General features: G+C 45.8%; 1 protein-coding gene across 3 annotated transcripts in view; it reads left to right on the top strand.

The window, feature by feature from the left end:
* Nucleotides 1-13,909, top strand: part of cyth1a (cytohesin 1a) — a 39,483-nt gene that overhangs the window by 3,222 nt on the left and 22,352 nt on the right. Inside the window, exon 1 of one of the 3 annotated variants that reach the window (XM_067233845.1) lies at nucleotides 1,530-1,791. The exons of 1 other annotated variant lie outside the window; for it this stretch is intronic. In XM_067233845.1, the coding sequence (XP_067089946.1) occupies nucleotides 1,716-1,791 (76 nt within the window). In that variant the 5' untranslated portion in view covers nucleotides 1,530-1,715. Of the gene's footprint in view, nucleotides 1-1,529; nucleotides 1,792-9,752; nucleotides 9,937-13,909 lie in introns of those variants that run through there. One more of the 3 variants, XM_067233847.1, reaches the window with a different exon arrangement.

Genomic DNA, 13,909 nt, shown 5'->3' with positions numbered 1-13,909 from the left:
AAGCCCTCCGCCCACCAGTTTTCAGTCCCATGCTCCCTTGCAGGTGGCGACAGGAAGTTTCTGTCAGGAAAGCTTGTTCTTCTGCAAAGAGCCACCACAGAACACAGCTGAGGAGGCAATTTCTTGTCTTTTTTTTTTTTTCCCGAAAGGAAACCAAACCAAAGCAGAAGCTACATTTGTGCTGACTGGCCCATGCTGTGTGTCACAGTTTGTCCTGTGACAGTCTTGTTCCTCTGGATGACATACAGCTGCAGCTGACGGGGGGGGGGGGGGGGGGGGGGGGTCTTAGATAACAGTCTGACCCTTCAGCTCGTGTCTCTTCTGTCCCCGGCTCACCTCTCTTGACACGGGGCCGGGGTTGGAGCTCTGGGCTCGGAGCTGCCACCACACCGCCCTCCTCCCCACCCTCTCTATCCCAGCTGTGCCCCCTGGTCCTCCTCACTAATTGTCGCTTTGCTCAGTCACGGAGCTTTCACTGCTCTGAGGGCTCTGTCTCATAAGCCGATGAGAAGAGACCGGTGCAGAATGACAGACACAGAGGGATAGATATCGTTGTTAATGAGCAATCTTGGCAGGCCGTGTGACTGACAGCTGGACAGGTCCACGGTGACAGGTGAATAGAGTCCATTCTCATGGTGTTTGTGATGCTTTGGATTTCATTTCTGGGGGGAAATGAAAATTAAATCCAATATTGATTTGTGAATAACTGTAAGGGTGAAAGAGAATAACATAATCAAAACAAATGCTTCACTGACTCCCATTCGGGAATAACTCATTTCTGTAACTTGTTGCCAAGCAACAATGAAATCTTGATTTGTACATACACAAGGCTTCAGACGATAAACTAGAGGATGAAGAGAGGGCGGACAGAACTCGCACTGCTATTGAACAATGTGTCATGTTGTTGCGTTAGGTTCTCACTGCAAATGCCCACATATGAATACTCAAGCACTTCACTCTTTTTGTTTTTTGATATCATTTGAATTTGTATTGTTTTTAATAGCTTTTGTCTGCATGAATACATTCAAAACAATGTTAAAGACAGTATGCGGTTTAGACGCTCGGTTGCACTGCTAACAATCATGATATTGCGTGTGTGCCTCTGTGAGAGTGTGTGTGTGTGTGTTGAATGAGGAGGCAAATGGGAAACTAATTTGCCTCTAAGGTGTGCTAATCTGTTCTCATGCACACAGCCTGAGAAAATGGTTGAGTGCAATCTGTTAGGTCTAAGAATATCTCGCAGAGTTACTGTGCAAAGTAACAAGAGAGCGAGAGAGAGAGAGAGAGAGAGAGAGAGAGGGGAGGGGGTGGAGGACATCAACGAAAAAGAGGGAAGCACAAACAGAGTGAGAGGAGAAGTCGAGAGAGAGCGCAAAAAGGGGAAGGAGAAAGCAGTGGAGACTTCCATACAGTGAAGAAGAAGACCAAGATCTAAGAGAGAGAGGAGAGAGAAGGGGGGAGAGGAGCGGACTACTTTAACAGTGTGACACACACCAGGTCCAGATGAGGAATTCTTCCATGGATGGACGGGCAGGCTGAGACATACTGTACAAGGAGTGGAGCATCTCACACACACACACACACACCGCACACAGGGAGCCTGGACCTCCTCTCTACACCTATCCTGAACCACAGAGACAGAGGACACGCGCACAATCCCACACACACACACATTCTAAATCACACTAACACACAGATCCTCTGAAAGTGGAGCTATGGGAACCGTCAGTGACCTTTGTGTGTCCAGTTTCCAGGCGTTTCTGTGCCCCACTGTGATGGCCCCACCTACAGGTAAGGACAAGTGACAAAGGTAACCTACTCTGTGGCTGTTGTCAGACAGTCTGTGGGGCTGCTCTGGTGGCGTACTTGGGCTCTGTGCAAAAAGAAATGTGGAGAAATATAAGAGTTCCTACTAAAAGTATAAAACATGCTGTAGGCTTGTAGAACTCATGTTGACCTAGTTGTGGATATTAATCATCTGTAATGGGTAATTTAGACATATTGGGTTATCATCTACCGGTACATCGGTTCTGTGTTGAGAATCCTGTTTGCGGATAATGTATGTTTTAACTGTTCCTCATACATTCTGCTACATATTAGGCTTTAGGCCACTCTCAGGAAGAAAAAAAAAACATTGTATGGTAGCCAAAAGTTGTGTGTATATGTGTGTGTGGTTTATCCAGTAACACGTGGTCTGCACAGTAACAACACCCACAGATATAGGGAGAGCTTGTTTGATCTGACTAACTAATCAGGGCTGGATTAAGCCATAACTCCTCGACTCAATTCAGAGTGGGAATGGAGTGATTCCTGCTAATGCTATTACTGAGTAGATCCCCCCCCCCCCCTCCATACACACACACACACCCATACACACACACCTCTGTTTCACCATATCCACAGAACCCACATCATCCTTGTTAGCTTTGCGAGTGTAGGTCTCATAGAGGTTGGTTCAGACTTTCCATGGCTTCATTCTAAGACACTGTCTGCAGCGACTACTCAGCAGTGCATTTGTACACCAACAATGTCATTTACTCTAACCCCAGTGAACCCTAACCCAGCTGTGACATTTCATCAGGAAGACACCCTTGTATGCCAGACAGCTCATTCTTCCCTCGAATGAAGTGCTGCTTCCCAGTCAACAAAGGGCAAGGCAATGTTTACCCTGGATCATCTCCTGAACCCAGATTAGCTTAACTTCCAACTGTAATTACAGGTTAAGAGGACAAGCACACAGTAGACGTTAGGAAAGACAGGCCCTGCCTCGGAACCTAGATATCAGGGAGTTATATCATCCATACCCTGTTAACATTAGACACTGCCTTCATTTACCGACACAGACACATATGAGAACCTCATCATTTATTACTGTGAGTGACTAAGAAGCAGGTGATTTTCTTTTCCTGCCACATGGGGAGAGAGTGCCGTAGGGAACGCGTGCTGTTGAGCATAATAATTTGGGACTGTTAGCTAGCAGTTGTTGTTGTTGTTGTTTGTGGTGTGTTGTTTCAGTGCCAGGACTGTGGCCTCTGAGTTTCCTGTTAGCTGTCTGCGTGCGGTCGTGCTGTCAGGGTGATGGTCAGGAACTTCCACACTTGAGTCAGCAGCAGTGTGCTGTGTTAAGGCGAGAAACGATTTAGGAAAAGAGAAAGTAGAAGTCTCAACTGGAAATGCTATGTGCTGTGCGAGCAGTGTTGAGGTCCCTGTTGTTACAGTTAGACATTTAGCAGACGCTCTTATCCAGAGCGACTTACAGTAAGTACAGGGACATTCCCCCCCGAAGCAAGTAGGGTGAAGTGCCTTGCCCAAGGACACAACGTCATTCGCACGGCCGGAATCGAACCAGCAACCTTCTGATTACTAGGCCGATTCCATAACCACTCAGCCACCTGACTCCCCACAGTGACGTGTCCTGATGACGTGGTTGTGCCGTACTGGGGATTGAGTCGGCCGAGGCTGGGCCTGTGGTGACGGAAGGTTTGGGAGAGCAAAGTAGACAGGCTTCAGACCTGCCAGGAAGCAGAACCATGGACTCTGCCTTCACATCACCTGCTGGGGAAGCATCCACTCTGCATGAATTGAGCTGTCAGCACCAGAGCTGGTGACTGACCGTGTGTGCACATGTGTGTTGTGTGTGTGTGTGTGTGTGTGTGGGGGGGGGGGAGGAGGGGGGGTTAAATGAGTGATTATTGGATAGGATGACTCATGCAATGGGTGGACAGGAATCTCTAATTATATCACCACCGACTACTCACCCCAGATGTATGAAGTCAGCTGCAGCACCACACAGTAGATGTCCAACAGAGGAAGGATGCATTGTTAAGTATTCATTAGCGAGGTTATTTATTTATATCTGTGAGGTCCAGGTACTGGTCTTCCTTTGAGACATGATTCATAATTTCCCCCCTTTCTGGATTTATATAATAACTCATTTAAATGGATCTGTTTCTTGGCCTGGAGAACATACACAGTCCACAGACGGCACAGCACAGACGTCAAACCTCTTTCAGTTACAACTGAAACTCTAGATGTTTCTAACAGGAGGGATGTGACTCATTCAGTCCACAACTGACAAGTCTACCACTGGATCCAAACCAAAGTTTAAAAGAGGGGTTTAATGATAACGAGCAGTTTCATATCAGGGTAATTGGAGGCCGCTTGTGGTGCTCCGAGGCAGGTGTGAGGGCCTAATAGCTGCCCGGCGCGTTGGCGTCGGACTACCATGTCTCCTGTGGGTTCCACTGAGCATGGAGCCAGAGACAGCTGGGCAGACAGGGGTGGCTATTACCTCCAGTTCTGGGAATACAGAACCTTCTATGTCAGCAGCTTATAGCAGCATATACTTGGCCTACTTGCTAAATCAGCTCATTGTAAATGACTGTACCAGGAAGTAGCTTGAGAGGAAGGATAATCCTATCTACTGATTTGGGGGGTGGGGGGGGTGGGCTTGAGACGATGGAAACTTGAGCAGGTGTGGTATCTGTGGATGGTTGAATGTTGCTATTAGCAATCCAAACTTTTTTTGTTGCAGACTGCAACAAAGTCAAATATAGGTTGGCATATTTCACATACCCTCTGTTTATCGTTGCACAAAGAAATGATCTGGTGTGAAGTCTCAGATGCTGTGCTGCCATACCTATGGAAGACTGAGGGACTCTGTTGTGGTAGACAGACAGACAGACAAACAGACTGAGAGAGAGATTTCTGAGGCTGTCAGACAGAACGTGTCTGCCAGCCCCATAAAAGGGACAGGGATGAGGGAATCCAAACAGCAGCACATGGATTCCACAAAGCCCAGGTCTTCAAAGCCAAGATGTCTGTTTGGTGGAGCTCCCTTTTCTCCAAATGCTTCATTTTTATTTATGAGGTATGAAATAGCAGGCAACTTTTATCACGGCTTCTGCTATCATGAAATAGTGTGCACATAGACAGTGTTATAATACTTGCAGCCAATGGGGTAAGTACAGAGATAGTATAGAGATGAGAAATAACTACTTTCCCAGTACAGGTATTGAGAGAGCGGACTAGACCATGTACTGTATACATTAGCCTATGTCGTGACTTCCAGAGAAATCCCCATGGATCTATGTCATCCACAGAGCGGGTGGAGCAATGATGTCTGGAGGGATGAGAGAGGTGGAGACCGACAAAAAAGACTGCACCGTTGTGTGATGTGTGTACAAGGAAGCTTCAAGGCTGTGATGGAAGCCTCAGCAGCAATAGCAGTACTAACTGAAGCACCAGTGGTCATAGCCCGGGGTAGGGGAATGTCAATGAGTGACCCGAACCCAAGCTGGGCTTCAGCAGAACTGCTTAGTCAGGAGGTGCCTGCATTTCACGCTCCCTATTCAGGGCTTTGATCAGCGAGGTCATGGACACACTGGAGCTTTTGACTGCCTAGTACCCTGCATTCTGTTGCCCTCTTTCTCTATCTCCCTCGCCTCTCTCTCTCTCTCTCTCTCTCTCTCTCTCTCTCTCTCTCTCTCTCTCTCTCTCTCTCTCTCTCTCTCTCTCTCTCTCTCTCTCTCTCTCATATTTATGCATATTGTGTGCATGAGTTTCTTTGCATGTGTGCTTGAGTACCACACAGCCCCACAAGTCTAGGTTCCTAATGAGCACAATATTGGGCTGGGTTGTATATCATGGTTGAGCTAGCTGACTAAACCCAACTACCCCTCATTGCCAGAGACATGGTTGGATAATCAGTGAATCCGTCCTCAGGCTTCAGCACGACTAAACCTGAGCTACTATTTGTCTGTCTCCTGTTTTATTCTCTCTCTCTCTCTCTCTCTCTCTCTCTCTTTCTCGTGCTCTCTTATTTTCTGTTGTTCTCTGTCTCACTCTGTGTCTCTGTCACCTTCTCTCACACCCATACACAAACACATTTCATCATTTGACGGTCAAATGTAGTTCTATTATGAGTCATGTTAGTAATGGAGCAATTACGCAGGCGTTCACCTAGTCTGCAAGGAAAATTACAGCTGCTTTTGCTTTGAATGCTCAGTTTAAGGAGAGCCTGTGAATGCCCGTCGTCACCTTGGATCTTAAATGGCACGACTGCATTGTGTAATCAGACATGTCGTTGCAGTTTGCAGTCAGTCTAGAAGGGTAAATGTATGGGAGAGCTACACTGGTACATGCTTGACTTCGCATCTCTCTCTCTCTCTCTCTCTCTCTCTCTCTCTCTCTCTCTCTCTCTCTCTGCTCTCCCTCTTTTTCTTTCTGTACTCCTCAGACTCTTTCCTCCTTCTCTGAGTTGCCTGAGGGTACATTCAAGGTTAATATCTGTGTATTTCTAGTACCAGAACTCGAGCCTCACAGACGACCAGCTAAAAGATAGCCCAGTTGTAGCTGAGTGAATGAGGTACATTTGGGAAATAAATACATACAAGGCCATTATGTAAATAGATCATTATCCTCCCCCTACCTTCATGAATCATTATGTGCTCATCCCCATTATTGTTTATCTGGCAAGACTTATGACTCTACCTTAGAGAACCATATTCAAATTGTATTGATACCGTTTGTGAAGGCTTGGGACCTGTAGTACATGCACGTCACCTGCAGATGTCACTTCACTACCATGTATAATCTGCTGGTTCGAGACATGCACGTTCTGTTTCCTGAGGGGCCATGTTCAGTAGTTTACAATCCAAGATCCAGTCGAACATTTCGAAAAGTAGCTTTTTGTTTCATCCATTTCTGTCTGACAATTTCACAACTGTCACAGTATGATTCCATGCTGTTCAGTGCCGAGTTTGTCAGTGACCAATATGTCGCCATGCTCAGAAGAGGTGTGGGAGCTGGACTGTTGTGTCAAGAGGCCTGGCTAACGCCCCTATAACGTGAGAACAATGCTCTTCATGCTGGATCAGTCCTTTTGCTCCCTTTAAGCCCATAATCTGCTGGCCTCAGAGCCAGGTCAATCAGCCTAAGCTCTTTCACAATGGGACATGGCTGTGTGTTACTGTTTGTATCAGACAAGGCAGAGCAGGGACTTCCTGAATTGACACTGTATATGAGTATGTTTTAAAGTGTGTGTTTTTAACGAGATTCAGTTTTCTCTGTAAGTCCTGCCCCGTCTGTAGTGAACACTGCTGTACCGAAACAATATGTGCCTCAAAATTCTTCAGACGTCATCGGCATAACCCTAGCCCTCCCGACCTATCCCATGGTGCAGCAGGAGCGAACATGGCCTTGAGGAACAATGCTAGGAAACATAACATTCCACAAATAGCAGAGCCGGTGTCTGTGCTGTTATGAAAACAAACTCACCCTAAAAATGTGAAAGTTGAATCTTGTCTGAGTTGGCTTGGCTTGATGTATGTCTCCATGAGCATCAGTTTCACACACGGTGATATTACATTACATTTACATTTAGTCATTTAGCAGACACTCTTATCCAGAGCGACTTCAGTAAGTACAGGGACATTCCCCCGAGGCAAGTAGGGTGAAGCGCCTTGCCCAAGGACACAACGTCATTTTGGTTGGCATAGCCAGGAATCGAACTAGCAACCTTCTGATTACTAACCCGACTCCCTCACCGCTCAGCCATCTGACTCCCCAAATTAGTGTGGCGACATCTCAAGTGAACAGTGCAACACCTACTGTAGATGAGGGTATATCACCATACAGATTAGACATAATTTAAGTTTGTATACAGAACAAAGATTGCATGCAGTCAAGAAGATATTTCACAAAACAAGGAGTCTTTTGTTTGTTTCCTGAATTTGCATGGCTGATTTAATGCAGTGCATTTAGGCATGATTCAACATACAAAGACACAACTCTTCTTACACTTCATCAAAGAGTGTGACATTTACGGTACATGATCATGAAATGTCCCATTGGCAGATCATTCGCTTTGTGTTTGTGATGTAAATCGAGATGTGGATCTGTCTGAGTACAGCGCATTTACTGTTTAAGTGCTCAATATCTTAATGCCTTCTTATAAGAATAAGGTCAGGACTCTTCACATATGGCTTGTCTTTGAGTTTATGCACGTATTTACAACAGCGCTTGGGGGATGAATCGCAGACAATGAATACATCTTTGTGTGAGCTGGCAAGCTGGTCTACACTGAGAACATTGTCCTTCTTGAATTTGGGCAGTACAACTGGGGCATTCAGTGATAATTCCTCAACGAAAGGTTCTTGTTTCTATCAATCCTCGTAAGAAGTAGAGAGGCCATTCGAAGAAAAAGGAGTTCTTCCAACCCTATGCTCTCCCATCCGAAGACGCTCTTCAGATAACAGAGAGAGATAGAGATACATACACACCCACAAGGACGCACACAGTCTTCCCAGAACTGCACAGACAGCATTCCTCTTCCCCCTGTCCTATCTCTGTACAAGCAGGGACAGGCTCTGCTGTACAGTGATGCAGGTGTGCTACACATCCTCAGCACTGTACAATAGAACAACTAACAGTGCAGGGTTGATTCCCTGTCGGTCACAGCCCATTTAACAAACAGAATGCCAGGTGAAATCTCCAAGCAGATGGACCTATACAGCAGGCAAACAGGGATAATAGCACCTTGCTTCTCCTTAAACTAGCTGTTGAGATTAACAGAGGCGGTTTTGCAAGCCATGGCAGGACCACTTAGGTGGAGTAGCTTATTGCTCTTGTGGTCAGTTGCTATGAGTGTGAACTTTGAACCTTCTCTCTCTCTATCCACCACCTCAATCAATATTTTCAGTTTAGTGAGGAAGAGAAGTTAAGTTTTTTTTTCTTCCTCAAAGCTCCTGGAAACAGAATATTTCAGATGTTTAACCTATGTATGTGGATGTTTGAGTTGTATTTTCACATAACATTATTTTGGTGTATAAATCACTCTCTGTCATCTAAACCGATGTGTTTAAGGAAACCGGAGTGCTTAATAGTGATGGGTCGTTCGCGAACGATCCGGCTCTTGAAGGTGAACGTCGGGAGCTGGCTCGCATATCTGAAGAGCCGACTCTATTTTTAATAGATTAATACAGCGTATAAAAACTAAATGATTATGAAATAATGAATTTTAATTGTATTTAAAATAATTGACTAATTCAAAGAACAACAAAAAAATACTTGTAGGCTTAAAGGCGCACAAGATCATCCTCACATTCTGTTCCTGTCAATCCTGCATGAGGGAGGGCCGAGCCAACTCACACACAGTCAGAGAGTAGTCAAAACTCGGAGGAGAGCCATGACAAATCAATGCATTTTTAAAGATATGTGGTTACGATCGAGTATGATTTCATTTCATAATTTAATTCAAATAGTTTTCACACCCATCATAGTCAAATTCATAGTTAAAACATGTATTTTTTAAAGAGCCGTTCGGGAGCCAAAAGAGCCGGCTCTTTTTTGTGAGCTGAGCCATACGAGCCGGCTCACGAAAAAGAGCCGGAATGCCCATCACTAGTGCTTAAGTAATGTTGCAAAGATTAGCAGTGTGGTCAAGAAGCCAGTGTGTTTCTGTCAATCTCTTTCCCTGCCCCCACCCAACTCTGCGGCTTTCCTCCGTAACAACAGAGTGTGTGTGCTTGTGTTTGTGTATGTATGTCTCTGTGTGTGAATGTGCCCGTGCGTGGGTGTACTTGTGTGCGTGGTTGTGAAACTGAGCCCAACGCAGCGCGGCCCTGTACAACAGGGCGGAATCGTTACGCACGGGAAACGGGCGTCATCTGGCCAGCCCATTTGCTTCACCGACTTGCTCACTGCTGAAAAGATTGGCTGCTTGAAGTCCTCGAAACCACTCCCTTGAGCTCGCTTCCTTCGTATTATCCGGTAGACTACGGTCGTCATTCCAGTGTCTAAAAGTAAAAGTTGATTCATATGTTAATATTGAACTACAAGTTATAGTTCAAGATAAAACTTCGGAGCGCAGTATTTAATTCTTTGGGGAATACTCAAGATTCGAAAGAATGGTTTTGAAGTCGGAAGACGGAGTCGGTAAGAAATTGAAACAACTGTTTTGATGCATTGTTGCAGATTAACCACAAATTTACATTATATAAAAATCACGTGATTTGTCAATGTTTTGTAATTTCTGTATGGGCTTTTAGTTGAGCGCGCGGCGTAAAGGTGTGTAGCTTGAAGTTAGTGGCCCTGCGTATGCATGAACTGACTTGGTTTCGCCTTGTTTACATAATTAGCTGACGAACATACTGCTAAGAGTGACCAAGGAGTGTTTCTGAATTTGGAAGTAGGCTAATCATTTATTTGTAGGTTATTCTACACTTTAGGTGTGTAATGTTTGCTTGGACATTAGATTATTACAGTAGGTTATAGTCAATCATCTGCAACAAAGCTCAGTTTTCAGTTCAGTGAATTATCCACAACTTGGATAGCTTCAGCAACAGGTGTGAGAGCAGGTCCACAATTTGGTTTGGGACATTTGGAGTTCCTTCTGACTATCTCATCTTCAATTAGACATTTCAGTAGAACAATATCAATATGCAAACCTCCCCAGTCCCCATGGCCCTGTTTCACCTTGATGTCCATTGGAATCTGCAGATCCCTATTATTCTTGTTTTTCTATATTCTTGATGTCAACCATATTGATAGTATTATTCACCTTTTCAGGGAAGCTTAAGCCAGCTCCGTTAGGTTGCATCACGGTTAATCATGTTACAATGAACCCTTGTGAACAGTGAACTTCTGACTGATTGATCCTGTTATGACCTGCTGGCTCTGTGTGAGAACCCCTACATCAGCGGTCATGACCGGGCCTTCTACCCCCCTGGCACATGGAAAAGGACAGAACTACAGTCAACGTTCTCTCGCCAAGCTCCATTAGTCTCTGCAAAGTAGAAGTGGGTGGTCTGGATGACATGTTGCTGCCACTAATGGAGACCTAATGACCAGAGCTTGAGAGAGCTAATAGGCCTTCTAGAACAATGCGATTTGGCTTCCCTGCCCTGGTGGTGTGTTGATTATCATCTCTCCACAGTCACATGTTCTTCTCTCCTTCCACTCCATTACTAATTCTTGTTCTGCTTTTGCACATGGGAGCAGCACAGACAGGATGTCTGTCATCTCACAGGCCGAGCTCTGCCTTGGCTGATATCCAAAACGAGTCCAACAAAGTTCTCTTATCATATTCAAATTATATAAATAGGTCACCCAGTTTAATCAGAGAGAGAAAGAGGGGGAGAGAGAGACTCGAAGCAGCATGAGCAGGGATGCAGGCCGATGTCTGGGCCCAGAGCTGATAAGGTTTCCCCCCTTACTGGCCCCATTCTGTTTGACAGACAGTCACATGGACACGTGCAACACCAATTGAACCAACCTTTTGTCCCTGTCTTCGAACTTCCTCCATTCCTATTGCTCTCCTTATTGTCCCAAACCTTTCTCTGCCCTTCTTTTTCCCCAACCGTTTTTTCTTTTTCTTTTTTCTTTCTTAAAAAAATAATAATAACAGTGCAGGTAGCAACAAGCTCCAGTGTTATTACCTATCCTAACTTTGTTTGAAAGGCGTGGTATGCGCATGATTTGTTTGCCCTTCGGTTTTTTTTAAGATAAGGGAAAGGCTCGAGTTTCTATCCATGTTAGGATACCTACAATGTTATTTCCTTCATTTGCTTTAGAAGCTATTTGAAGGGTATTTATGTGTGCTTGTGCATCTCTGTTGTATTAGTGTGTTGCTGTGAAAGGGAGGAGGAGAAAGTTCAGCTACCATAGAAACATTGTCCGAGAGTTAAACAATTCATTGATGCAGGCTCATTGGTGAAGCCGTCGGGAGTTGGCTCCGGGGGTCACGGTGATTCCGTGACCCCCAGCCAGGGTTCTGAGCGGTATTGTGTGTCTACTAAGAGACTGTGTGACATGGCCTCTGCCACTCTTGTTTCACGGTAAAGGACTGGTTGGGCTTGGGCGTGCAGCTGTGCCACTGCCCGCAGAATGGGTGGGGACAGCACTCTCTTCCCCTTAAAACCTACAGATAACAGAAAAAGCGGTGCGCAAAACAGGAAGTCGAAGACATTCAGCTTGACAGGATGTCTTCTTGCTGCATGGCATAATATTTGTAAGCCCTTGTATCACCGTGGTTGATGTTTGGTGTTTCAACACCCATTGACACTTCCCTGTTGTATGATTATGTTAAGCCTGTGTTCTGCACCTCTCTTTAACCGTCTCTGGAGGAGGGGATCCCTCACTGAATAGCTCCTCCCAAGGTTTCTTCCATTTTTTCTCCCGCTAGTGAGTTTTCTGGGAGTTTTTCCTTGTCTTCCTTGAGTGTTTAGGTTGGTTGAGGGGCAGTTCTATGTATGTGAAGCCCTCTGTGACATTGCTTGTAAAAAGGGCTATACAAATACATTTTGATTTAATAAGTTATTGATTCTAATCTCAAGAGTGTGCATGGAGGTTGCAGCTGGAGAGGGCCTGGTTAGTGGCCTCATAGTGAAGGGAACACGTAAGAGAATACACACATTGTGTTTCCTGTCTGCCAGCTCTGTTGTATTGGTAGTCTTTTGTGATTGCTTCATCGTGTGTGTGTGTGTGAGTGAGAGACAGGGAGCACAGGCAAAGAGAACAGACCGTGTGTAAGTACGGTCACAGCCAGTCATGATGTTGACAGTGTGAATCACGAATAGCAGCCAGGTCCACTCCCCTGTGTGGAGGAAGACTCTGCTGAACATCCATCGAGTGAGAGGCAGGACAGAAAGGGAGATAAAACACAACTATATGGACGCGGACAGATATTTGCATGACTGTAACGGACCTGAAATGATTCAATCTGTCATCAGAGACTGACTTGAGCCTGAGTCCGGATGTTAGCTCTACAGAGCTGAGCATGTGTGTGTTTAGCCCAGAGGCACTGTCTACTCTGGCTCTCCTGTACGGGGCTACAACTCTGGTTCCCACCCGGGCTACATCCTTGGTGTGAGCTGTATCACAGGGCAGCATTGCTACTCAGACCCCCACAGCTTGCACCAGACTGCTGTCTTACAATACGCTCACTACAGTGTATTGTTACAGACCTGTCCGCACAAGGAGAGCGGGTGCTCTCCAAACTTGTGTGTCTCCAATCTACGGCCTCTTTTCCAGACGGTTTGAAATATCCGTGCGCCGATTGGTCGTACGCATCCGTGCGCACCTTTTTTATGATCAGGGTGAGCACTCGTACGTAGGAATCGCATTGTCTTGCATGTCACATCACCCACTAGACTGACTAGACAACGAGGCCACATCTTAGGTGACCATGCACTGAGCTGGTTACGTAGCGTGATGAAGAGGACGTAGTCTGAGCACGGACAGTCAACAGTGTTACGTGAACGTGGTGGTGTTAATGGTTGATAGCTTCTGGTGGTGACATTCTCCAGTCTTTGGCCCTCCAGGAGTCCCAGACGGTATCCGCAGGATGATATGCGAGGCGAGGTCTCACAGCTGCCACTCTGTTTCTCCTGTAGAGGAAAGTACGGTCTCCAGGGAAACGTCGTTTTTATACCCATATCATTTTAGAAGGGGATTTAAAGGAGAGAAGCTTTGGCAGTCATTAACGACCTACATTTCAGCCTGGGCCCCGATTCACATTCCCTTCCCTATCTGTGTGCCAGGTCTTGTTTCTAAGGTGAGCTTGGAATGTGACTCCTCCAGTGTTTGGGTGTTGAGGTAAGGCCCATTTAAAGTGTATGACTCAGAGTGATGATAAAGACTCTGACTCGACACAAGTTCCCGTCATCTTCAGGCTTCTGGAACATGGCCTCATGGCCGATGTCAGACAAATCATTCAGAAGTCTCCAGGTTCGTTTGAAATACATCTGCCGGAAACAATCTTTCTTCGCCACCACCGCTTTATTAACAGCATAGATGACAGTTGGAGTACCCTCCAGTTGCCTACGGAGTTAGTTTGCGCTTCATACAGAAACCCCCCTCTGAAACAGTGCATGTGTGTGTTTGAGCGTGCGAGTGGGAGAAGAGGAGG

The sequence above is a fragment of the Osmerus mordax genome, chromosome 3, assembly GCF_038355195.1.
Source record: "Osmerus mordax isolate fOsmMor3 chromosome 3, fOsmMor3.pri, whole genome shotgun sequence".
In the NCBI taxonomy this organism is placed as follows: Eukaryota; Metazoa; Chordata; class Actinopteri; order Osmeriformes; family Osmeridae; genus Osmerus; species Osmerus mordax.
The sequence above is the reverse complement of the archived record's forward strand: the minus strand, read 5'-3'. Positions and strand labels throughout refer to the sequence as shown.